This window comes from Nicotiana attenuata, unplaced genomic scaffold (genome assembly GCF_001879085.1).
Source record: "Nicotiana attenuata strain UT unplaced genomic scaffold, NIATTr2, whole genome shotgun sequence".
Taxonomy (NCBI): domain Eukaryota; kingdom Viridiplantae; phylum Streptophyta; class Magnoliopsida; order Solanales; family Solanaceae; genus Nicotiana; species Nicotiana attenuata.
In genome coordinates this window covers 384,404-409,807 of record NW_017670785.1, presented here as the reverse complement: position 1 = coordinate 409,807, position 25,404 = coordinate 384,404, and the positions used below count along the sequence as shown (strand labels likewise).

Here is a 25,404-nt window from a genome sequence, read left to right as displayed (position 1 = left end):
GTGGTGACGGAAAAAAACTGAAATTTAAAAAAAATATCCTTTTTGGAGGGAGGAGGTGGGAGGGTGGGTTGGTGAGGGAGGAATAGGATGGGAAAGGTTGAGAAGGAGTTTTGGAAAATGTTTTCCCTTCACTTGATAAGGAAAATATTTTCCTCGAATTGGAGGAAAATGAGTTGATAAGGAAAATGTTTTCCAAAATATTTAAGCCAACCAAACATAGGAAAATTGAAAAATATTTTTCCGAAAAATATTTTCCTTCCTACCAAACACGCCCTTAATCTCCTTTTTTATATTTCCTCGTTGTCCCCTGCAATTAGATAACAAGTACTAAATCCTCTTCAATATATGACATAACATAGTTCAGATAGTTCCAAAATCATGAAATTAATTAAAAGATACCAAGTTTGGACACATTAGTATTAGGTGTATGTATACCTAATCTTGTCCTGGAACTTCTTTGTTTTGCATTCTGATGGAATCTGATTACAGAAAAGCTATAGAAAAATATTAACTGTGTCATAAGAATCTGTACAATATCCTCAACGTTCAATTAGAAATCTTGTTTCAATATATAGTCAAGAGTTGAGTTTTCCTCTAAAGAAAGAAAGATGTTTGGCTCAAATAATGGTAGAACTGATCAAAATGATAGTTCTGAATATGATAGGAAAAGTGAAGTTCAAGCCTTTGATGATTCAAAGGTTGGTGTAAAGGGACTTCTGGATGCTGGTGTCACAAAGATACCGCGTATATTCTTGCACAACCAGCCTGTGATTGAAAACAAATTAGATTCCGATGCAGCTACTAAGTTTAGCCTTCCAGTCATAGATTTAGGAGACTCGGGCAAAAGTGCAGCTCAACGAGCTGATATTGTCCGAGAAATAAAGGATGCTTGTGAAAACTGGGGATTTTTTCAAATTGTCAACCATGAAATCCCATCAAGTGTTATGGAGAAAGTACTAGAAGGCGTTCGCCATTTTCACGAGCAGGATTCTGAGGTGAAGAAAGAGTTCTACTCTCGTGATGTTACGAGGAAGTTCACCTATAATACTAATTTTGATCTACACAAAGCAAAAACAGCTAACTGGAGAGACAGCTTTTACTGTGTCATGGCTCCTAATCCTCCTCGCCCCGAAGAAATTCCAGAGGTTTGCAGGTACATATCATGCTTACTATTAGTATTGTTGTTTTGCTTAGGCTGCTCTAGCTGATAATAACTAGGGCAAGTTACACATTTGGTCAGTCGACCAAAATTAATTACATCCGCTAGCCAATATACAAAAAACATACACTGATTATATATAAAATATTTATATATATACATACATTTTGCTGGCTATTATTTTTAAGAGCGACTATACTGGGTAGTTTTGATATGCTTCACTATTATCATGCTCATGTTGCATTTAGCTTAAGTCTCTAATTTATTATTCTAGCACTAATTTGACATAAGATATTCTTTCTTCTAATATGCACCATTAATAGAAGTTGCATCTAGTTTCTATGAACATATATGTTGAATTTACAGAGATGTTTTGATCAAATACGCGGAGCACGTGATGAAACTGGGGCTTACTCTATATGAGCTACTCTCTGAAGCTCTAGGACTCAACCCGAATCACTTGAAAGACATAGAATGCGCGGAGGGGCTACTCGTAGTTGGCCATTATTATCCGGCATGTCCTGAACCAGATTTCACTTTAGGCCTTAGCGGTCACACAGATAGCGGCTTCTTGACTATTGTATTACAGGATCAAATTGGCGGACTGCAAGTTTTTCATAAAAATCAATGGGTTGATGTTGCTTTCATGCCTGGAGCTCTAATTGTGAACATTGGAGACTTAATGCAGGCAAGTTCTCATTGGTAAAAAAATTCTTTTATCTAGTTATAAATGTTACAAACATGATCAATTAATTCACTAGTTTCTGTTTTGTTTTGTAGCTGATCACAAACGATAAGTTCAGAAGCGTTCTTCACAGAGTGCTTGCGAAAAATGTAGGACCAAGAATTTCAGTGGCAAGTTTTTTCAGAATGCATTTTCAAGAAGGAAGTGAATCAAGATTATATGGTCCAATCATGGAGTTGTTATCAGAGGAAAACCCTCCAATATACCGAGAAACAAGCAGAAAAGAGTATGTCACTTATCTATACAACAAAGGGCTAGATGGAACTTCTTTATTGTCACATTTCAAATCACAGAAAGAGTGACACGATTTGCTGCAGAAATGTTTTATCATCTTCCTGGTGTTTTAATTACTCAGTGTGGCTGTGGTTTTGTGCCCTAACAGCTTGTTTGGATGGTTGTTACCTATTGTGTCGTATTGGATTGTTACTTTACAATCTTTGTTTTGATTGTTACTTATATTATATTGTATCGTTAAATCCGTCATTACTTAACGAGGAAAAGTACCACTATATATCTAACAACCGATTGGTGTGGTCGTGTTGTTTTTTTCTTTCATCTTGTCCTTCCTTATTATTAAATAATCTTATCTTATCATTCACCCTACCTTTTTATATAATAATTCTACCTCGTACCTTACTTTTTCTTTATAATATTGCATATTTATTTTTCATATTAATGGTGCATGACATCATGAAACGACGATAAACAATACAATCTATCCAAACAATGTATACATAAAATTAATACAATATAATATAATGCAATACAATACAATTTTATAAAACGATACATAACATCCATCTTCTTGAAAAACCACACTTTTCAAATCCAGTCCAGCTCGAAAGATGTGCCCTTATCTTCTCAGTTTCCAACCAATTGTAGAACTTGGAGTGATTTTATTTTGTGTTTCACACAACTTACACTAGTTGAGTGAGACTTCTTTTTATCTCACATATTTGTGGACTCATCTCTTACACATCTGGGTCCTCAAAATTATGGGACCACAGAGACAAAAAAGAGGCCTCACACAACTATTGTCAGTTGTGAGGCACAAAATAAAATTTTTCCCCAACTTGTGATGTGTCATATTATGTTAATATTTAGAATATCTTTTAATAAATGTACTTTTTGTTGGTTCTTTGGTGATTAATAATTTTAAATCAGTTGCACCTACTGTCTATGAAAAGTAGCCCTACTACTTCAATTTGCACGTGCTCAAGCTCAACCCTTTACAATTTTGAGCTATAATTAACCAGACTTCAATGGCGGATTCAGAATTTTAAAGTCGTGGTGCTCACTGATAAAAATTCGGAAAAAAGAGGAAAAAGGAGTTTAATTATGGGTGCTCACTTGATATTTATCTAAATATTTTAATAATTACCTATACAAATTTACTAAATTTTATCAAAGATAATGGGTGCTTGAACAACCAAAAATAACATGCAGATCCGCCACTGACTTCAATGTGCATGCGATTGTACAGTGCAAGTCTTAAACTTTTAATCATTTAGTAATAATTTTTTAGGAAAAATTTCACAAACATCCCCTGAGGTTTTTGTTGGTGTACATGTCTACCCAGCGGTTTCGAATATTACACAAACCTACCTTTTCTTATTTTTTGCTGTGACGAAACCATTTTGTAAGCTAAATTGGACAATTTTGTCCATTAATATGTGTTTCCTTTTCTTCTATATGTGTATAGCAAAAACTAACTTATGTTATTTTACTTTTTTCCGATAATAACACTGTGTAATCACTCTAAAAATAATAGCCGAAAAAATACATATTTTTTGTATATTTTTTTTCTGTATGTTATATACAAAAACTGTACAAATTTTATACATTTTTACGACTATCGAATATAAATAATTTCAGCCGCGGACTAAAAGTGATCTTTGCCTCATAGATAATTCATTTAATCGGTTCATCCCACCTAACTTGTTCTACAGAATTCTAGGACAAAAGCTCTACTCGAGATCTGCACTGTCTTAACTTCAAACTAATAAAATAATGTGTTTCTTTTTAATATTGGTTCACAGTGGACCATTGCATTTTTGAGGACTAGTTTGACTTTAACTAACTTTTCTGCTCAAGAAACTTAAGATTCTTGAAACTAAGAACAAATATGTCTGGCACTGAAGATTCACAAGCTGAACTGACAATGGATTATGATCGATTGAAGGAAATAAACGATTTCGATGATACAAAAGCTGGTGTTAAAGGACTAGTTGATTCTGGAACTGTGAACATACCAAGAATGTTCATTAGGCCAGCTGATGAACTTGTTGAAGAGTTGAATCAGTGTAAGTCAACTCTAAAGATTCCAGTTGTGGATCTAAGTGGCATAGAAGTTGAAGATCGACGTAAGAAGATTGTTGATGAAATAAGGGAAGCATCAGAAAAGTGGGGATTTTTCCAACTGATAAATCATAGGGTTCCTTCTTGTGTTTTGGAAGGAATGATTGATGGGATTCGTAGATTTCATGAACAAGATGTTGAGTTAAAGAAAGAGTACTATACGCGTGATCATACGAGAAGAGTTAGATATGAGAGCAACTATGATCTTTACCAATCAAAGACTGCAAACTGGAGGGATACACTGAACATTTCTATGCTAGTTTCTAGTAATATTGAACCTGAACAAATACCAGCAGTTTGCAGGTAAGTATCTCTATTTCTTTTTAATTCCTTGGATGATGAAGTCTTAACTCCTATGATCACCGGTATGGTGATAGACAATGGTCAATGTTTATTTCTTGTAGATTTTTTGGTTGCACACCCGGTCTCTGGTCCCCTCTTTGGGCCCCGCAAATCCGGATTTGCACCAGAAAGTCTTGCTTTTCGGGATAAAGCGCCCCTATCAAAGGCGTTTCTATTCCCAGGGCTTGATCCCAACACTCCGGTGTGAATTTTACATTTATATATGCACTCAGCATCGAAAATATTGGATTCGTAGATGGGGCCTATCAAAGGCGATTTCATTCCCGGGGCTTGATTCCAACGCTCTGGTTAATTCTGTGTGATCGTTTAACACACACACACTGTTATGCGGCGCCTTCCTGAGATTCCTTGGAAGGGCGACGTAAGGCTAGGCAACTGATGTCAGTGTAGTTGCTGTCCGCCAACTGAGGTCCCCTCCGTACGCTAGACGAGATTGTCAGTGCCGTACGGGAAAACCAATATCAAGAGCAATTGAGAGAACAGAAATGAGAATTCAGAATGAAAGAAAGCTTGATTGCATTAATGAAAGCTATTACAGAAAAGCAACGCGGTGTCGAGGGGGAGAGACACCAGTACAGAGAATTGCTTGCTTGCTAGAAAGTTTTGATTGCTTGATCCCCCCTAATAGTACTTAAAAAAAATAATCCAAAGTTACAGGAGTAGACTTAATTAAGCTAGAGAAACATAATGGAAGTACATGAAATAAAGCTACTCTATATTTACAATGAAAATGACTTAGTCTTCTATAAGGCAGCAGCAGGTCCGTTGTCAGCAGCAGTGCCTTTGGCATCACGGTCTGCGCGCGTGGCACTGTTGGCTTCTGCCTGCGGCTTGGCGCTCGCGAGGGATATCGGTGGGGCGACAGAGGCACCTGCGCGCTTGTCACTTGGCGCGGCCAAGACCACGGGGCCGTCCGTGGCGCTAGGCATTGGGAGGTTCGCTAGGACGCCACGGGGCGCGCCCAAGGGGTCATGGGGCATGGCTAGAAAGCCGCCCATGACATTCTCCCCCACCTGAGTTGGCGACGTCCTCGGCGCTTTACTTGCAAAATAATCTTCAATGAGGCTCTTGTAGGCTTTGAGGTTTGTTCCCCTCTCCCAAGTATTCTCTTCTGCATCACAGTCCTGCCATTTCACCAAAAATTCTTGGTGATCTTTCCTTGAGGCATGAATCACTCTGTCATCAAGGATAGCTTCAACACGCCTTTTCCCGGTTGAATTGGGACCTCGAATACTGGGTATTGTGAGCTGGCTCCTTGAAGGATCCTCCGTGTCTTCCCGAAAAGGTTTCAGGAGACTGACATGGAAGACAGGATGAATTTTCCACCAAGCTGGGGTATCTACCCGGTATGCAACCTTCCCAATACGCTTTTCAATGGACAAGGGTCCAATGTATTTTTGCAATAGGCGAGGGTCATGGACCCCTGCAAATAAGTACCGCTTTGGAATTTTGACCATCACTTTGTCTCCTACTTGATATTCAACAAAGCGACGATTCTGATCAGCATGCCTCTTCATCCGCTTTTGGGCTTTGACAAGGTAGCTCCGCACTATCTCCAAATTCCGCCTCCACTCTTTTGAGAAGCTGGCAGCTCGAGGAGATTTAGCCATGTTTGGTGCATTCACAGTGTGTGGGAGTAGCGGTTGCTATCCGGTAACAATTTCAAAAGCGCTTTTGTTGGTACTAGAGCTCTTTTGTGAATTGAAACACAGTTGAGCAACATCCAGAAGCTTCACCCAATTCTTCTGCGATCCGGTTACAAAGTGGCGGAGATATTCCTCCAACATACCATTGAACCGCTCCGTCTGGCCATCAGATTGCGGATGAAAACTTGAGCTGTGACTCAATTTTGACCCAAGGCACTTGAAGAGTTGGGTCCAAAAGTTGCTAGTGAAGCGTGAGTCGCGGTCACTAACAATGTCTTTGGGCAGGCCCCAATATTTGACGACATGAGGGAAGAAGAGTCGAGCTGTATCTTCTGCTGATATATATTGTGGGGCTGCAGTAAAGGTGGCATACTTAGAGAACCGGTCCATTACAACTAAGATGGTTGTGAGATCTCCGACCTTGGGCAATCCGGTGATGAAATCCAGGGAAACGCTTTCCCAAGGTCTCTTTGGGACAGCGAGTGGTTCCAAGAGTCCCGCTTGTGTCAAGCGGTCCGACTTGTCCTTCTGGCATACTAGGCAAGTCTTCACATACTGAGCGACATCATCGGCCATTTGAGGCCAATAATAGGCATGACGAGTAACGCCATGGTGCGTTCTTCACCAGGATGGCCGGCCCACAGAGTATCGTGACATTCCGCTAGAAGAGTCCTCTGCAAATCTCCTCCTTTAGGAACATAAAGTCGGTTCCCTTTTACTTTCAGAAAACCATCTTCCATGTAGAACTGGCGAGTCTTGCCCTGTCCTACCAAATCAACCAAATACTGAGCAGCAGGATCCTTGATGAGTAGATCCCGTATTTGGTCCTTGATGGATGTGGCTACTTCGCTCCCCCTTAGGGTGGCGAGTAGGCACACCGATGCTAGATCAGCTCTCCGACTGAGCGCATCAGCAACATGATTGGTCTTTCCACTGCGATACTCCAAGTTGAAGTGGAATTCAGCTAGGAGTTCCTGCCACCTGGCCTGTCGACCGTTCAGCTTCGGCTGGGTCATGAAATGGCTAACAGCTGTGTTGTCTGTCTTGACCACGAACGGGGTTCCCAGCAGATAGTGCCTCCAGAGACGCAAGCAGTGGACGACAGCCAATAATTCTTTCTCATGGGCGGCATAGCGCCGCTCTGCATCCTTCAGCTTCCGACTCTCGTACGCTACAGGGTGCCCTTCTTGTAGTAGGACTCCGCCGAGTGCATAGTCAGAAGCATCTGTTTGTACCTCGAACGGCTTGGCCAAATCAGGAAGGGCCAAGACGGGACTACTAGACATAGCCGCTTTTAATGCGTTGAAGGCCTCTGCTCTCCTTGGTCCCCAATCCCATGGTGTGACCTTTTTGAGGAGTTCTGTCAATGTCACTGCGATAAGTGAGTAGTTCTTCACAAACCGCCGGTAGAAGTTGCATAGGCCAAGGAACGCCCTCAAGACGTGGACATCCTTAGGTGGCGGCCAATCTGTGATGGCCTGAATTTTCTGTTGGTCCATCTTGATGCATCCTTCCTCGATGACATGTCCGAGGAAATCAATTTGCTTCTGAGCAAAGGAGCACTTGGATAACTTTACATATAGTTCATGTTCTCGCAACCGAGCTAGGACCTTCCGCAAGTGTACTAGGTGTTCTTCCAATGTCTGGCTATATACCACAATGTCATCTAAGTAGACCACCACAAATTCGTCGATGTACTCTCGGAAGACTTGGTTCATGAGAGTGCAAAACGTAGCAGGGGCGTTGGTCAAGCCGAATGGCATGACCAGGAAGTCGTACGACCCATATCTTGTCACACAAGTCGTCTTGTGTTCATCACCCTCTGCAATCCGAACTTGCCAATAACCTGTCTTCAGATCTATCTTGGTGAACACCGTAGCACCACCCAGTCTATCAAACAAGTCCGCCATTAGGGGAATAGGGTACTTGTTCTTCACGGTGATTTTGTTTAGAGCTCGATAATCCACACAGAGTCGCAGGCTGCCATCATGTTTCTTTTGGAATAGAACAGGGGACCCATATGGGGACTTGGAGGGTACAATGATCCCTGTATCTAGCATTTCCGTCAATTGTCTCCGAAGCTCGGTGAGTTCGGGTTGTGACATTCTGTAAGGCGCCCGGGCAGGTGGCTTCGCGCCCGGCACCAAGTCAATTTCATGGTCCACAGTGCGCCTAGGCGGGAGCCGCTTTGGCATGTCTTGTGGCATGACATCTTCAAACTCCAGTAGTAACTCCTTCACGGGTTCAGGAATGGGACCCGAGGAGCGTTCTATATCTTCAATGCAGAGGGTTGCCAGGAACGTAGGTTCATTCCTTTTGACCCCCTTCTTCAACTGCAAGGCCGAGATGTTCTCAACAACCATCTTCATGGGCAGGCACGGGATAATGCAGGGCTTGGCCCTATTGGTACCCATCATCAGTAGCATGTCTGCAAATGGTACAGGCATGGTGTTGGTTTGCCTTAGGAATTCCAGCCCAACAATCAACTCGAAGTCATCTATGATCACCACTCGCAGGTTGAATTTTCCTTCGTAAGGCCCAAGCTTCACCGGTACTTCTTTAGCTATTCTACCCACTGGCTGGGGAGGTGAGTTGATAGCCTTGACGCTACCTTTACCTTTCCCTACAACTAGTCCAAGGCGCTCCACCTGAGTCGAGGCTAAGTAGTTGTGGGTAGCACCCGTGTCTATCATAGCCCGAATGGGCTTGCCATTCACCTTCATCTCGACGAACATTAAGGTCCTCTCTTGTTTAAGAGGACTCTCTTCATTCGCCTTCTTTTTCCCTTTCCTGGAGACGGGACATGAGTCCTTCTTCTTACGAATACCAGCACTGGTCTCCGCTAGTGCCTCAGAAATGGAACCCACAATTGCATTGAAGGCACCTACTGGTTCAGTCTGGTCCGCATCGTCTGAGTCGTCATCACTCATCAATAGCCTGATGGGCATTCATCTGTGCATGTGGGCACTCATTGTTCCAATGTGGACCGCCGCAATGACGGCATCCTGAAGGAGGCTTTCTTGCCCGATCATTGTTGTTTGACGCAATACTGTTGCTGCCGGAGGAAGGAGCTCTAGATTTGTTTGAGTTCCGATCTCCCCCATTCTTGCTAGGACCACCACTGCTGGGCTGGCCCCCTTTGAACCCTGCTCGGGCAGGCGGCTGAGGCCTGTCCCTTCGAGTTTCCATTTGATAGTCCCCAAGGCATTCAACTGCTTGTATTGCCTTGGGAAGGGAATCTACCCTTTATCTCTGTAGCTCCACGCGGGCATAAGGTTTCAACCCTTCCATGAAGGTGAAGAGTTTGTCCTTATCCCCCATGTCGCGTATGCTGAGCATGAGTGCGGAGAATTCTCGCACGTAGTCCCGCACTAATTTTGTCTGGCGGAGCTCCCGTAGTTTTCTCCTTGCATTATATTCAACATTCTCGGGCAAGAACTGCAGGCGTATAGCTGCCTTCAATTCGGCCCATGTCTCGAGAGCATCTTCACCGACCTTGATGGCTTCGTACTTCACACGCCACCAAAGTTTAGCATCACCCTGAAGATACATGGCAGCAGTTGCTACCTTTTTAGCTTCCTCCAGATCCCCAACAGCATCAAAATACTGTTCGACGTCAAAGATGAAGTTTTCCACTTCCTTGGCATTCCTAACTCCACTGTATGGCTTTGGCTCAGGAATTTTCAGCTTCTTTGTCGCGGAAGCGGAGTTCACAGCACCTCCGATTTGGTTTCCACCTCCTCGGAGTAGGCCCTGTAAAGCAGAGTTGACAACATTGAGTTGGTCTGTCAATTTGTCAATGGTTTGTTGCATGGCAGTCACCTTTTCTGCCTCTTGTGCCCTGTGGGCTAAATCCTCGGTGCGCTCCTGTTGGAGCCCCTCGAATTTCTCAAAGATTTTGGCTGCCTCTGTGGCTGCCGTCTGCCGGTCTCCCTCGGAGTCGCGACTGATGTTTTCAACGTCAACTTCGACCTGAAGCACCCTGCGGTCCAGGTCGTCCAACCTTTGCAGTAGGCTGGTTCTTAGTTCAGGCACCGTATCCATAATAGGCCGCCATACCTCAACCGTCCCTTCGAGGGCCGCAATGCGGTCCCCATGATTCACCATGGTCAGAAATGGTGGTATGTCAATACGTTCCCTCGTCCGATGTCGAGCCTAGGCTCTGATACCAACTGTTACGCGGCGCCTTCCTGAGATTCCTTGGAAGGGCGACGTAAGGCTAGGCAACTGATGTCAGTGCAGTTGCTGTCCGCCAACTGAGGTCCCCTCCGTACGCTAGACGAGATTGTCAGTGCCGTACGGGAAAACCAATATCAAGAGCAATTGAGAGAACAGAAATGAGAATTCAGAATGAAAGAAAGCTTGATTGCATTAATGAAAGCTATTACAGAAAAGGAACGCGGTGTCGAGGGGGAGAGACACCAGTACAGAGAATTGCTTGCTTGTTAGAAAGTTTTGATTGCTTGATCCCCCCTAATAGTACTTAAAAAAAATAATCCAAAGTTACAGGAGTAGACTTAATTAAGCTAGAGAAACATAATGGAAGTACATGAAATAAAACTACTCTATATTTACAATGAAAATGACTTAGTCTTCTATAAGGCAGCAGCAGGTCCGTTGTCAGCAGCAGTGTCTTTGGCATCACGGTCTGCGCGCGCGGCGCTGTTGGCTTCTGCCTGCGGCTTGGCGCTCGCGAGGGATATCGGTGGGGCGACAGAGGCACCTGCGCGCTTGTCACTTGGCGCGGCCAAGACCACGGGGCCGTCCGTGGCGCTAGGCATTGGGAGGTTCGCTAGGACGCCACGGGGCGCGCCCAAGGGGTCATGGGACATGGCTGGAAAGCCGCCCATGACAACACATATGTATACACTCAACATCGAAAATATTGGGTTCGTAGATGGGGCTTATCCTGTGAAGGTTGGTCTGGAACGAGCTGGTTGTTCGTATTGAGGACATGGCAAAACAAAACCAGGGCAACCTATGAATTATTTTTAGATATGTTCCGGTCGACGTGCCCTCATTTAGTATGTTACGAAGAGGCACGGGTTCAAGCCGTGGAAACAGCCTCTTGCAGAAATGCAGGATAAGGCTGCATACAATAGACCCTTGTGGTCCGGCCCTTCCCCGAATCCCGCGCGTAACGGGAGCGTAGTGCATCGGGCTGCCCTTTATTACTGATACTGCATACTGAAATCTTTGAATATAGGAAATTTTACTCCATCTTACAGTATTCGTCTGTCCTTTAGTAAATGGCACAATTATTTGACATGTTAGGCTAGATTACATCTTAAATTTTATCACATTTTGGTAATTTTTTAGTGACCGCGAATCTTCTCCTAATTCCAGGAGCACATCCATTGAGTATATAAATCATGTCACACAGTTAGGAGAAACTCTATTCAGCATACTATCGGAAGCACTCCGGATAAAATCAGACCACTTAAAGGCCATGGAATGTGCAGAAGGGAAAACATTTGCATGCCATTACTATCCGGCATGTCCACAGCCAGAGCTAACTCTTGGTGCTTCTAAACATACAGATACTGCTTTCCTTACCATTCTTCTTCAAGATCAAATTGGTGGCCTTCAAGTCCTGCACGAAAACCAATGGATCAATGTTGAGCCAATTTCACAAGGCCTGGCTGTTAATATTGGCGAGAGTCTTCAGGTTTGTTTTGTGTAACTGTTTCCACAGCTTGAATCCGTGACCTCCTAGTCATATGGCAGCAATTTTACCAGTTACGCCAAGGCTCCCCTTGTATTGATACACAACATTGTGGTCTCTTTTATCTTAGATTAAGCAAAGTTGTCTCACTTATTTCAATCTGATTTTGTAACAGATTTTATCAAATGACAAGTTTGTGAGCGTGAATCATAGAGTTATAGCGAATAAGGTAGGACCGAGGATGTCAGTCGCGTGCTTCTTCACTGGTGTTTCTGGAACTCCAAAGATCTATGGTCCAATCAAAGAGCTCATATCAGAAGAAAATCCCCCTCTTTATAAAGAATTTACAGTAAGTGATTACATGGCTAAGTTTATGTCCAGGCCACTTGGTAAGTCTACTCTTGACCTTTTCAGACTGTAAAGCAACAACAACAACATACCCGGTATTACTCCACATCGTGTGGTTTGGGGAGGGTAATGTGTACGCAGACCTTACCCCTACTTTTGTGAAAGTAGAGAGGCTGTTTCCAATAGCAATACTTCAGAAAATATATGATTATTTTTACAAGGCAGTTTCGACGTTTGTGATTTGCTCTACAATAATGTTTTACCTTTGACTGCTGGACTAGCTAAGAGCAATGTTGCTTTTTCCTGTTTTTATCTTCAAATAAATAGGATCAATGTCAAGAACACAATCTTAATACCTTATGTATTGTTAATTTTCGTTACGTATCATTCATTTTCGTTCTTTTTGTTCATCCCCATGTCAAAAACCCAACTTAGCTCAGACATTGCGGTTGAGAGCATTAAGGAGAGATTCTGCACCCAAGGATGGGCAGCAGTTGTTGAGAAAATAGTAACCATAGTTAATATCAATTGGTTAACTAGATGAATCTGCTACATTTAAATATTTAACGTGTAACTCATTTGGAGTAGAATTGGAGGAAATGGAGAGATCTCTTATTGGATAGGATTCAAACCCCTCCACTGTTACTTCAAATTGACTAATTAAAAAAGATATATGTCTCTTTTGAAGTTGATTCACGAAAGTACAATTGAATTTATGAGCACTAGTTTGACTTTATCTAGCTTATTTGCTCAAGAAACTTAGCCTACTTGAAATTAAGAACAAAATATGTCCAGCACTGAAGAGTCTCAAGCTGAATTGATAATGGATTATGATCGATTGAACGAGTTAAAGGCTTTCGATGATACAAAAGCTGGCGTTAAAGGACTAGTCGATGCTGGAATTCTGGAAATTCCGAGAATTTTTATTAGGCCATGTGATGAACTTGCTGAGGAGTTGAATCAGTGCAAATCAACTCTAAAAGTTCCAGTGGTGGATCTCGGTGGCATAGAAGTTGAAGATCGACGTAAAAAAGTTGTTGATGAAATAAGAGAAGCGTCAGAGAAGTGGGGATTTTTCCAACTGATAAATCATGGGGTTCCCTCGAGTGTTTTGGAAGGAATGATCGATGGGACTCGTGACTTTCACGAACAAGATGTTGAATTAAAGAAAGAGTGTTATTCTCGTGATCGAACAACAAGAAGAGTTAGATATGAGACTGATCTTCATTTATACAATTCGAAGACAGCAAACTGGAGGGATACATTGAATATTTCAATGATAGTTACTGGTCATATTGAACCTGAAGAAATACCGGCAGTTTGCAGGTAACTATCTGTTCTTTATCTGTCCTGTTTGTTGTATGCAGGATATTGAAGTCTTTGGTATGATGGTTGAAGTTTTTGAACTAAATCTTCAGGTTGATTGATCAGAAATCACTGCCTTGAAATTGGTTTATAATTTCCCTAATGGTTATTATGTATCGTATAGTATTGTATTGTATTGTATCGTTTTGATGTATACAATATTTGGATAGATTGTATTGTTTGTCGTCATTTAATGATGTCATGCACCAATTATATGAAGAATAAACTTGTAATATTATAAAAAAAAAAAAGGTAAGGTACAAGGTAAAATTATTATATAAAAAGGAGGGTAAAAGATTAAATAGGATTATTTAATAATAAGGAAGGACAAGATGAGAGAAAAAAATAAGAAAACGACGTGACCACACCAAATCGGTCGTTCCATAAAGTGACTTTTTCGTTGTTACGTAATGACGAATTTAACGATACGATACAAAAAAAGTTTAAGTAACAATCAAAACAAACATTGTATTTAAAGTAACAATACCATACAATACAACAAGTAACAACCATCCAAACAGGCTGTAAAGATCAGAACTGTTGATTTTAGTAAGAGCAGTTGTAGTTTTTGTTTTCTAGGAGTTTCTGCTTCAGCAGTACTCTGAAAATTTTCTGTTTTAGGGGTACAATTGTTTGACATGTATTAGACAGGAATATCTTAAATCTTTACCAAAATTTGTAACTTTGTAATCTCTGATATTTTGCCAATGTCTAGGGAAGCATTCCTTGAGTTCATGAATCATGTCAGAAAACTAGGAGAAACTCTTCTTGAATTACTATCAGAAGCTCTTGGTCTAAAACCGGACCACTTCAACGCCATGGAATGTGCCAAAGGACAAACATTGGTATGCCATTACTACCCGGCATGCCCACAGCCAGAGCTAACTATTGGTACCGACAAGCACACAGATCCTGATTTCCTTACCATTCTGGTTCAAGATCAAAGCGGTGGCCTCCAAGTCGTGCATAATAACCAGTGGGTCGATGTTGAGCCGATTAAACAAGGTTTGGTTGTTAATATTGGTGACTTTCTTCAGGTTTGCAACAAAACACAACTTTTACGTCTCATTTATCCTCATCTTTTACGAATTACTCATCACTTATCTCAATGTGATTTTGTTACAGATTCTATCAAATGACAAGTTCGTAAGTGTGAACCATAGAGTTTTAGCGAATCAGATAGGGCCAAGGATTTCAGTGGCATGCTTCTTCACTGGTGTTTTTACACCTCCAAAGATGTATGGTCCAATGAAAGAGCTCATATCAGAAGAAAAACCCGCAGTATATAAAGAATTTCTAGTAAGTGATTACATCACTGAGTTTTTCTCCAGGCCACTTGATAAGTCTGGTCTTGATCTTTTCAGACTGTGAGAAGTGGCCTGGCGCCATGTCGCCAAGCAGCAGTGAACATCACTATATTCCTTCAGAAAAACTAAAATCCTTTATGCAGAACAAGGTCCAAGTTTGTGGTTTTCTGTACAATAATGTTTTGCCAGAGACTACTAAATTATCTATCTGTGAGCATTTTTATTACGCTGTTGCTTATTTCAAGCATTAAACAACAATAACAAACGCAGTATAGTCTCACAAGTAGGTCTAGGGAGGGTAGATAGTACGTAAACCTTACCCCCTACAGTGAATGTAGAGACGTTTCCAGTAGATCCTCGGCACGGGGAAAAATGAGAAAAGAGCAGTAGCAACAAACAATAACCAGAACAAGACAAAAGAAAACAAGGCCAAAGGAAAAACATATAGTGATAGAAATCTGCATTATTAGAATACGAGACTAGCACAAATAACACTAAAAAAGTCCGGAAACTCGCACAACTAACTATTAACCTACAACCTTAATCCTCAAAATAAAAGATCAAGCATCTTTTATTTCAACCATTAAAAGATCAGAAATAAAACATGTTTTAGATCCTTTCAATCTGTTTTGCACGAGCGTGTATATATATTATTCGTGTGAACATTCTGTATTACCAGCTACTTCCGATTAGGACATCGTCATATTTTAAACCTCATTAGAGTTAAATACTTTGAAGATGTAACCGCAGAATTTTACTGTGGTGGTCCCAGCAGCGAAGCCACATAACTACTGTGTATATAGGTAAAATATTACGTTTTACAGGTCTATAACACATATTTAACACCATTTGTCGGGAATTTTTTTCACTTCTTTCAAGTTTTAATATCCTTGGGAAAATTCCTAGCTTCGCCACTGGATGGTCACAAGAAAAGGGGGAATTATATTTTGCAGCATGTGAGTAGATAGGTCATGTGGGATGCATGTCCCCACCTTTATAGTCCATGTATAACTTGTTCTTAAGAAGTAAAACTTTGAACATATAATGGTTTTGTCCCGTGTTAAAGATCACAAGATTTCTAACAGTTATCGACTAGCTAGGCCTTACACGATCAGACAAGTTTTTCCCAGGGAAAAGAGAATGAGATTCAGTATCTCTTCTGACCAGTGGCGAAAACAGAATTTTCAACCAAGGGGATTTTAAAAATAGAAAAAGTAAACATGCAAAAAAGACTAAGGGGATTAGCATAAAAAAAATTGACCTTATGTACACAATATAATTTTCGGGTGAAGGGCTTCAGCTGACCTCCCCTTCCGCCCACCTAACTCCCCTGCTCCTAGCATGCCTGGTTCTTTTTGTTTTACAAGAGATAAATAATATTATTAATGTTTTCAATTTTTTAATATTATCTCTTGAGTTATATTAGTCAAACTTAGCGCAAGACCTGTGAAATAAGTTTTTTTTTTTTTTTCCAGGGAAGAGAAGATATCCTTTATTTGGATTGAAGAAAGAAGTTGGATGATTATGCCCAAAGTGGTTGGTGAAATTGTAATTTCCTTCTTTTCTTGCTTTCGTGGAGCATAAGATTTCTTAGAAAATTGATAGAATATTTGTAACACTCATCAAAGTTATAAAAGTTTCAAGATAGGCTGATTATAAAACTAATTTATTATTATTACTGTTATTTTTATTTTTGCATATAGTGAAATACATACATATATATATATATATATATATATAAAATTAGATATACAATTAGAGAAATATTAATAATTTTAATATTATTAATGGTTAAAAGTAAGTATAATAAGATATTAGTTAAGTAAAAAAAAAAAGGGGGGAAAACAAAAAGAATAAGGAAGCACGTGACTAAGCCTTAACCTTTAAGGCAAAAGAATTAAAAAGGGGTCTTTAAGGATTAAAGAGAACAGAACACTGTTCTCTTCACGCATACGCTGGGAAATAAGAAACAGAAGCAGCGAACAAGTCACGCACGAAAAATCTAGGGTTCTTTACAAATCACTTATTCTTGAATTCAGGTATATAAAATTCCCTATTGTCAATTATCCTAAAGTAGTAATATGTAAGAATTGAATAGTTAAGTCACTTCTTCCTCTATATCAACAATAAATTTTATATTTAGGTGTAGTACTTTAAAATTAATTAAAATGCACTCGTTGTTGTACAATCGATTGTTTGACTGGTGTCAATTGGACTAGGGCCTACGTATTGGCTCGAGAAGTTTTGAGGTGAGTTGATATAACCCTTTACTGAAGTGGTTTAATTCACAAAAAGCACGCGTACAAGGTGTTTGATGAATTGATTAAAAGAGTTTATCTTTATTTAATTAGAGCGAGTGAATACCCATTAATTTAGAATTGTTCTAGCAAAAGTTTAGATGATCTATTATGCTATATGTGCTTAAATTTTCAGATTTTTGTGTTATTCTTATATGCTATTTTCATGTTGAAAATTATGAAGAAGAAAGAATCTTTAGAAATATGTTTATATGTTTATTTCATTCTTAGCCATGCTTTACATTTAAGGACACCAATATGAGCATGTACATTATGTTCTATAAAGAAAAGATTTAGACTTGAAATGTCACAAGAAGAAGTTTTAGAAAGAAAAGATTTTTGGGGAGTATCATTTATTCTGAGAAGGGGTCATCGTCCAGGCCGAGGGTCCTGACCAAGGCGTTGACTTCCTGAAACTACTTGTGCCAAAGTAGGGAGCACACAGCCGAGGGTCTCGTTGCTGAGAATTTATTCAGCCATGCTAAGGTATGATACATGAGCGCTGAGAACCATGAAGCGAGTGGCACCTCGTGGATTGGGCCTATTCGATCAGGTTGGGTTCGAACCCGTGCCGATCACACGGTGACTGAGACAGAATTAAGTCAGGATAGTTGGAACTCCCAAAATATAAAGTGAAGTATTTTTTTTAAAGAAAGAAAAAGAAAAGAATTTCTTTTAGAATATTCATAAATTGCTATTATGCAATTATTTTAGAATTTTTCTTATAAGTTTTATGTTTTACATGCATTTAGAACCTTTGCTCGTAATGTATATGTTATTAAAGTTTCTCCCCCTGTTGTTGAGACTCACTGAGTACAATGGATGGTACTGACGTTCTCTTTTGGGAACCTACGTTGGTCTGCGGTACAACGTAGGAACCGGATTTGCAGGCGAGCAGGCTCCGAGTTGGGACTTCCTTCCCTTCTAGTGATATTGGTGAGCTCCGCTTTTGTTCGTGGGGTATTCTTAGAGTCATTTTCATTTAGCTATTTCTTTGTTTATTTAGAGAACTGGCCAGGAAATCTCATATCCTGAGCAGTGTGTCAGTTATCAGTAGAGGCTTCATAGACATAGTCATTGGGTTGAGATTTTCAGATATTATTTTATAATAACTTAGCAGTAATTCAGTAGTTACTACGAATAAATCTTTGGAGTTGATTTATTTAAATATTTGAATTAATCAAAAGTAATTGGTTAGAGTATTACTTTGTTGCATGTAAAGTTTAGAGTTATAATAGGTTTGATAAGCAGAGATGGTTCGCTCAGTCATGTTTAGTGATCGAATGCCGGTCTCAGCTTGTTCGGAAAATGGGTACAATATTTCACAAAAGGAGAATTTCATTATTTATGAGCAACCTGTTGACCTTAACTAACTTATCTGTTAAGAAAAGTTTAGCTTTCTTTAAACTAAGAACAAATATGTCTTGCACTGAAGAATTTCAAGCTGAACTAAAAATGAATTATGATAGATCTAAGGAGATAAAGGCTTTTGATGATACAAAAGCTGGTGTTAAGGGACTAGTTGATGCTGGAATTGTGCAAATTCCAAGAATGTTCATTAGGCCACCTGATGAACTTGTTGAAGAGTTGAATCAGTGTAAGTCAACTCTAAAGATTCCAGTGGTAGATCTCAGTGGCATAGAAGTTGAAGATCGACGTAAGAAAATCGTCGATGAAATAAGGGAAGCATCAGAAAAGTGGGGATTTTTCCAACTGATAAATCATGGAGTTCCTTCAAGTGTTTTGGAAGGAATGATTGATGGATTCGCGACTTTCACGAACAAGATGTTGAGTTAAAGAAAGAGTACTATTCGCGTGATCGTATAACAAGAAGAGTTAGATATGAGAGCAATTTTGATCTGTATCAATCAAAGACCGCGAACTGGAGGGATACGTTAAACTCTTCAAGGCTAGTTTCTGGTCACATTGAACCTGAACAAATACCAGCAGTTTGCCGGATGAGTGGAGGTGGAGTACGATGGTTCCACTGTATAAGAACAAAGGTGATATACAGAATTGTAACAATTATAGGGGTATCAAATTACTGAGCCATACTATGAAAGTATGGGAGAGAGTGGTTGAAGCAAGGTTGAGGGTGGCGGTGTCCGTCTCCGACAACCAATTTGGTTTCATGCCGGGTCGTTCTACTACAGAAGCTTTACACCTTGTTAGGAGGTTGGTTGAACAGTACAGAGATAGAAAGAGAGATCTGCACATGGTGTTTATTGACCTAGAAAAAGCGTATGACAAGGTTCCTAGAGAAGTTCTCTGGAGAAGCTTGAAGGCGAAAGGCGTGTCGGTTCCCTACATTATGGCGATTAAGGACATGTATGATGGGGCAAAGACTCGGGTTAGGACAGTAGGAGGCGACTCTGAGGATTTTCCGGTTGTTATAGGGTTACACCAAGGTTCTGCGCTCAGTCCGTTCCTATTCGCCCTGGTGATGGACGCGTTAACACATCACATTCAAGGGGATGTGCCTTTGTGCATGCTATTTGCCGATGACATAGTTCTGATTGATGAATCGCGAACCGGTGTTAACGAGAGGCTGGAGGTTTGGAGACAAACTCTTGAATCTAAGGGTTTCAAGCTTAGCAGGACAAAGACAGAATACCTAGAGTGTAAGTTCAGAGCTGAGCAGAGTAAAGTGGGCGTGGATGTGAGGCTGGAATCACAGGTCATCCCGAGTAGAGATAGCTTCAAGTACCTTGGGTCAGTTATCCAGGGGGGAGGGGAGATCGATGACGATGTTACACACCGTATCGGGGTAGGATGGATGAAGTGGAGGTTAGCATCCGGAGTATTGTGTGACAGAAGAGTGCCACTGATTCTCAAAGGTAAGTTCTATAAAGCGGTGGTCAGGCCGGCCATGATGTATGGGGCTGAGTGTTGGCAGGTTAAGAAATCACAGATCCAGAAGATGAAGGTAGCAAAAATGAGTATGTTAAGGTGGATGTGCGGGCATAGTAGGATGGATAAGATCAGGAATGATGTTATTAGGGAGAAGGTGGGCGTGACTTCCATTGATGACAAGATGCGGGAAGCAAGGCTCAGGTGGTTTGGGCACGTTCAGAGAAGAAGCCTAGATGCCTCGGTAAGAAGGTGCGAACGACTGGTTGTGGAGGGCTCGAGAAGAGGTAGAGGGCGGCCCAAGAAGTATTGGGGGAGGTGATAAGGCAGGATATGGCGATGCTCTAGATTTCCGAGGACATGGCACTTGATAGGAACTCGTGGAGGTCGAGTATTAGGGTTATAGGATAGGAGGTAGTTGAGTTTTGCCTTATGTCATAACTTTGTGAGAATAGTTTGGCAGGGATACTATTTTGCTTTTGCGTTATATCATCCTTTTATTTTCATGTTGTTTCTATCTTTCACTTATATATATATATATATATATATATATATATATATATATATATATATATATATATATATATATATATTATTTCTGTGGTATTACTAATATTGTCTTCCTTTGTCTTTTTGTCTTCTTGAGCCGAGGGTCTTTCGGAAACAGCCTCTCTACTCCTTCGGGGTAGAGGTAAGGTCTGCGTACACACTACCCTCCCCAAACCCCACTAGTGGGATTTCACTGGGTCGTTGTTGTTGTTGTTGTTGTTTGCAGGTGACCATCCTCTGCCCATAAATTGCTACTCTATATCAGTCCTGTTCTACTAGATGAAATTGGTTATGAAAGATTAGAACTATTGAATTTTAGTAAGATCAGCAATTTGTAGTTTTTTCTTTTATGTTCTTAACTTTGCAGAAAATCTTATCTGAGAAGCAGATATGTTTCCTTATTTAGCTGTTTTTTTCCAACATAGATCCTTCTGCAGATTTTCCTAATTTAGTTTAATTTAGTTTTACTGTGCACCTCAGACAGTAGCAGAGCCAGAAATTTCATTAACGGGTGTCAAAATATAAGAAAATAAACATACAAAGAAACTAACAGGATTCAACATATCGTATATATACATAAACATAAAATTTTGACCTAACTACACAGTGTAATTTCCGGCAAAGGAGTACCAATTAACTACCATTAGATTAAGGTGGCTGCGCCACCGCTCGTGGAGCTTTTCAAGTATTGTAGAGTAGAGATGGTTAATTATAAGGTGACATTATTCACGGCCTTGTATTTTCATCGAGTACTTAAAGCAACTGTTTGGACAGATGAGCTAAAATCACCAGGCTGAGTTATTCATAGGGATATATAGTTTGATCAACTTTGCCTCATGTAGCAACAAAGATGAGTGGTATAATTTCATTTACGGGTGTCAAAATCTTGAAATGTTTTAATTTAGTAATCTCTGTTATTTTCTTATGTCCAGGAAAACATTCCTTGAGTACATAAATCATGTCATAAAACTAGGGGAAACTCTTTTTGACTTGCTATCAGAAGCTCTTGGACTAAAAACCGATTATTTCAAAACTTTGGAATGTGCCAATGGACAAGCATTAGCATGTCATTACTAATTTACTACCCAGCATGCCCACAGCCAGAGCTAACTCTTGGCGCCGACAAGCCTACAGATCCTGCTTTCCTCACCATTCTGCTTCAAGATCAAAGTGGTGGCTTTCAAGTCATGCATAATAACCAATGGGTTGATGTTGAGCCGATTGAACGAGGTTTGGTTGTTAATATTGGTGACCTTCTTCAGGTTCGCAACAAAACACATTTTTTTGTCTCATTTATTTACGACTTATTACTTATCTCAATCTGATTTTGTAACAGATACTATCAAATGACAAGTTTATAAGTGTGAATCATAGAGTTGTAGCAAATAAGGTAGGACCAAGAATGTCAGTGGCATGCTTCTTCACTGGTGTGTTTGAGCCTCCAAAGATGTATGGCCCAGTCAAAGAACTCATATCAGAAGAAAATCTCCCTCTTTATAAAGAATTTACAGTAGGAGATTACATTACTAAGTTTTTCTCAAGACCACTCGATACGTCCGGTCTTGACCTATTCAGACTCTAACGAATATGATTAAAGGGCAGCCCAGTGCATTAAGTTCCCGCTATGCGCGGGAAAGGGCCGGATCACAAGGGTCTATTGCACGCAGCCTTACCCTGAATTTCTGCAAGAGGCTGTTTCCATGGCTCGAACCCGTAACCTCCTGGTCACATGACAACAACTTTACCAGTTGCGACAAGGCTCCCTTCACCGACATGACTATACATCTCTATAGTATACAGAACAATGTCAAAATTTGTGATTGGCTGCCCATTAGTCTTTTACTAACAATGAGTAATAAGAGTGTTTTTGCATTGTCCTTTGCACTACTAAGTAAACTTGTAGCTATGTTTTGCTTCATTTCTCTGTTATGAAGTTGTCAATATACAATCCATGTTGAGTGTTCTGTATCACCAGCTATTGTCGGTTATTCAATGCATGGAAACATTATTCAACGCGAAGTTTAACTGCATTGGTCGCGAGAGATTGGATAAAAAATAAGAGTTAACGAAAAAAGACGGCATTTTGTGTACCATGTGAACAGATTGGATAAAACTTGTTCATTGGGAAGTAAAATTCACAACAAATGATCGCTTTAGGATGAACAAAAAATCACATTAAAGATCACAAAATTTCTACTAACAGTTGACTATGGTTACATGGATCCGATGAACAACTAGCTTGAAGTAGGAGTCAGACCCTCGGATTTAGTTCTCTAAATATATTGTCTTGCTATTACTTGGTATCGGTACTTCTTTCATATTCTTTATTGCTATCTTCAATTTAGTTTTCTAAATATATTATCTTGCTATGAATTGCTATCAGTGCTTCTTCCATTTTCTTTAGCCGAGGGTTAATCGGAAACAGTCTCTCTGCCCTCCAGGATAGGGGTAAGGCTGCGTACTTCCTACCATCTCCGGTGTTATGTCGAGGATGAGGCAAACCCGCAAGTAAAGAAGATAAAAAACACCAAATTTTAACGTGGAAAACCCTTCAAATCGAAGGTAAAAACCACGGGATCACAAAGATCCAAAAGAGGTCCACTATAACAATAACAGGGTTACAAAAGTTCTCCAAATTGTCTACACAACAAGTTCCAAAGACGGAGGAACAATAGCAACAAGAACAACAACTAATCAATTGAAGAAAGAGTATAATCCACAAAAACGAAGCTGTTGTTCGAGGCTCGAAATCAGATGCTACGAGCCTCTAAATCTGATCTCTACCGAATTCAAGACCATGATGTTACAAACACTCAGTCAAAATGTCAGACCGATCCAACGGTTAACGAATCATAAAACGTGATTTGAATGTTGGCTGGTCAGAATAAAAATCTGCAATAAAATAAATATTTTTCTTCTCTCTTCTCTCTTGACGAAAGCTCTCTCAAAAATCACTCTTATGTGCTTAAGTCTTTCAAAGACTTGTATCGATGAACTTAGAATAATTCTCCAAGGTTGTCCTATTTATAAATCATGAGTGTTGCTTTCTCTTAAAGCCAAAACTCACTCAAAATAGGAATAAACCGAATCCAATTCCAAATAGGAATGGAAACCAAAAGAGAATAGGATTAGGCATTTGGCTAGACAACATGGGCATGTGCCCAACAAACTCCTCCTCCAGCCAAGGGGACAAATGTGTCTTCAAGTAGAGGAACTATTGACAGACTTCATGCCTCCCAATTTTCTACAAAATTCATGTTTATCTGCAACCATCGCCTTCGTCAGCGTATCCGAAGGATTTTCATCAGTGTGTATCTTCTCAACCTCAAATAATTTCTCTTCCACGACCATTCTTATCCAATAATACTTTCTATTTATATTTTTGGTCTTAGAATGAAAAGTGGAGTGCTTGGTGAGACAGATAGTACTCTGATTATCACAAAATAAGATGTATATTGGCTGCTTAAAGCCAAGATCATTAATAAACTCCTCCATCCATAATAGTTCTTTGGCACCTTCTGTGATAGCAATATATTCGACTTCTATGTTGGATAGAGCTATGCACTTCTGTAGTCTAGATTGCTAAGAAATAGCCCCCCCTGCAAAAGTGGTCAAATAACCGGAAGTGGATCTTGAATTATCAAGATTGACTCCTATATCAGAGTCTATGTAACAAACAAGTTCAGGCTTGCCATTGCCAAAGCACAACTTCAAATCTGCAGTAGCTTTCAAATACCTTAATATCCATTTTACTGCATTCCAATATTCTTTTCCAGTATTAGAAAGGAATCTACTAACAGTACCAACGGCATGTGCAATATCTGGTCTAGTGCAAACCATAGTATATACAAGCTACCAACGACAGAAGAGTAAGGAATAAGAGACATCTCCTTTTTCTCTTCATCAGTAGATGGACTCTGACTAATACTCAATTTGAAGTGTTTAGCAAGGGGAGTACTAACCACTTTTGCATCTGTCATATTGAACCTCTTGAGTACCTTCTCAATGTATTGCTTTTGGGACAAAAATAACTCCTTTCTATCTCTATGTCGGTGGATTTGAATGCCCAAGATTTTCTTTGCTGGCCCAAGTCCTTCATCACAAACGATTTCTCAACTGCTTCTTAAGGACTGCAATTCTGGATTTATTCTTGCCAACAATAAGCATGTCATCCACATAAAGCAATAAGATAATAAAATCATCATCAAAGAACTTTTGGAAGAATACACAGTGGTCTGAAGAAGTTTTCTTGTACCTTTATTCTTCTATGACAAATTCAAACTTCAAATACCATTGCCTTGGAGCTTGTTTCAATCCATATAGGCTCTTTTTCAATTTGCAGACATAATTTTCTTTTCCCTTAGTTACAAAACCTTCAGGTTACTTCATATAAATCTCCTCATCTAAATCACCATGAAGAAAAGTAGTCTTGACATCCATCTGCTCAACCTCTAAATCTATACTTGCAGCTAAGCCTAGAACCACACGAATAGAAGACATCTTCACGACAGGGGAGAAAATTTCATCAAAGTCAACTCCCTTCTTCTGGCCAAAACCTTTAACAACTAACCTCGCCTTGTATCTAGGCGCAGAGGTATGGTTATTTTGCTTTATTCTGAATATCCATTTGTTAGATAAAGCTCTCTTACCTTTCAATAATTTCACTAACTCATATGTGTCATTCTCATGGAATGACTTCATCTCATATTCCATCGCTTCGATCCACTGATCTTTGTGAGTATCTTGCATGGC

The 25,404-nt window shown here is 40.1% G+C and overlaps 2 protein-coding genes and 1 pseudogene across 2 annotated transcripts; all 3 read left to right on the top strand.

Moving 5' to 3' along the window:
* The first annotated feature begins 448 nt into the window (after positions 1-448).
* Positions 449-12,666, top strand: LOC109243319 (1-aminocyclopropane-1-carboxylate oxidase homolog 1-like). The gene is made up of 6 exons (XM_019410226.1): positions 449-1,153; positions 1,526-1,847; positions 1,940-2,199; positions 4,218-4,565; positions 11,618-11,939; positions 12,112-12,666. Exons 1-6 carry the CDS (start codon positions 609-611, stop codon positions 12,355-12,357), a joined length of 2,043 nt encoding a protein of 680 aa, XP_019265771.1. The 5' UTR covers positions 449-608; the 3' UTR covers positions 12,358-12,666.
* Positions 12,667-12,770: 104 nt separating this feature from the next.
* LOC109243318 (deacetoxyvindoline 4-hydroxylase-like) lies at positions 12,771-15,182 on the top strand. Its single transcript, XM_019410225.1, has 3 exons — positions 12,771-13,610; positions 14,365-14,686; positions 14,775-15,182. Exons 1-3 carry the CDS (start codon positions 13,072-13,074, stop codon positions 15,018-15,020), a joined length of 1,107 nt encoding a protein of 368 aa, XP_019265770.1. The 5' UTR covers positions 12,771-13,071; the 3' UTR covers positions 15,021-15,182.
* Positions 15,183-16,804: 1,622 nt separating this feature from the next.
* LOC109243312 lies at positions 16,805-22,623 on the top strand (annotated as a pseudogene).
* The last annotated feature ends 2,781 nt before the right edge of the window (positions 22,624-25,404 follow it).

Excerpts from the sequence above, each read along its gene's own strand:
- LOC109243319 (XM_019410226.1), top strand. The coding sequence starts at position 609 with ATGTTTGGCTCAAATAATGGTAGAACTGATCAAAATGATAGTTCTGAA. Across the intron at positions 1,848-1,939 it reads ACATTGGAGACTTAATGCAG|CTGATCACAAACGATAAGTT; the intron begins GCAAGTTCTCAT and ends TTTGTTTTGTAG. Across the intron at positions 11,940-12,111 it reads ATATTGGCGAGAGTCTTCAG|ATTTTATCAAATGACAAGTT; the intron begins GTTTGTTTTGTG and ends ATTTTGTAACAG.
- LOC109243318 (XM_019410225.1), top strand. The coding sequence starts at position 13,072 with ATGTCCAGCACTGAAGAGTCTCAAGCTGAATTGATAATGGATTATGAT. Across the intron at positions 13,611-14,364 it reads GAAATACCGGCAGTTTGCAG|GGAAGCATTCCTTGAGTTCA; the intron begins GTAACTATCTGT and ends GCCAATGTCTAG. Across the intron at positions 14,687-14,774 it reads ATATTGGTGACTTTCTTCAG|ATTCTATCAAATGACAAGTT; the intron begins GTTTGCAACAAA and ends ATTTTGTTACAG.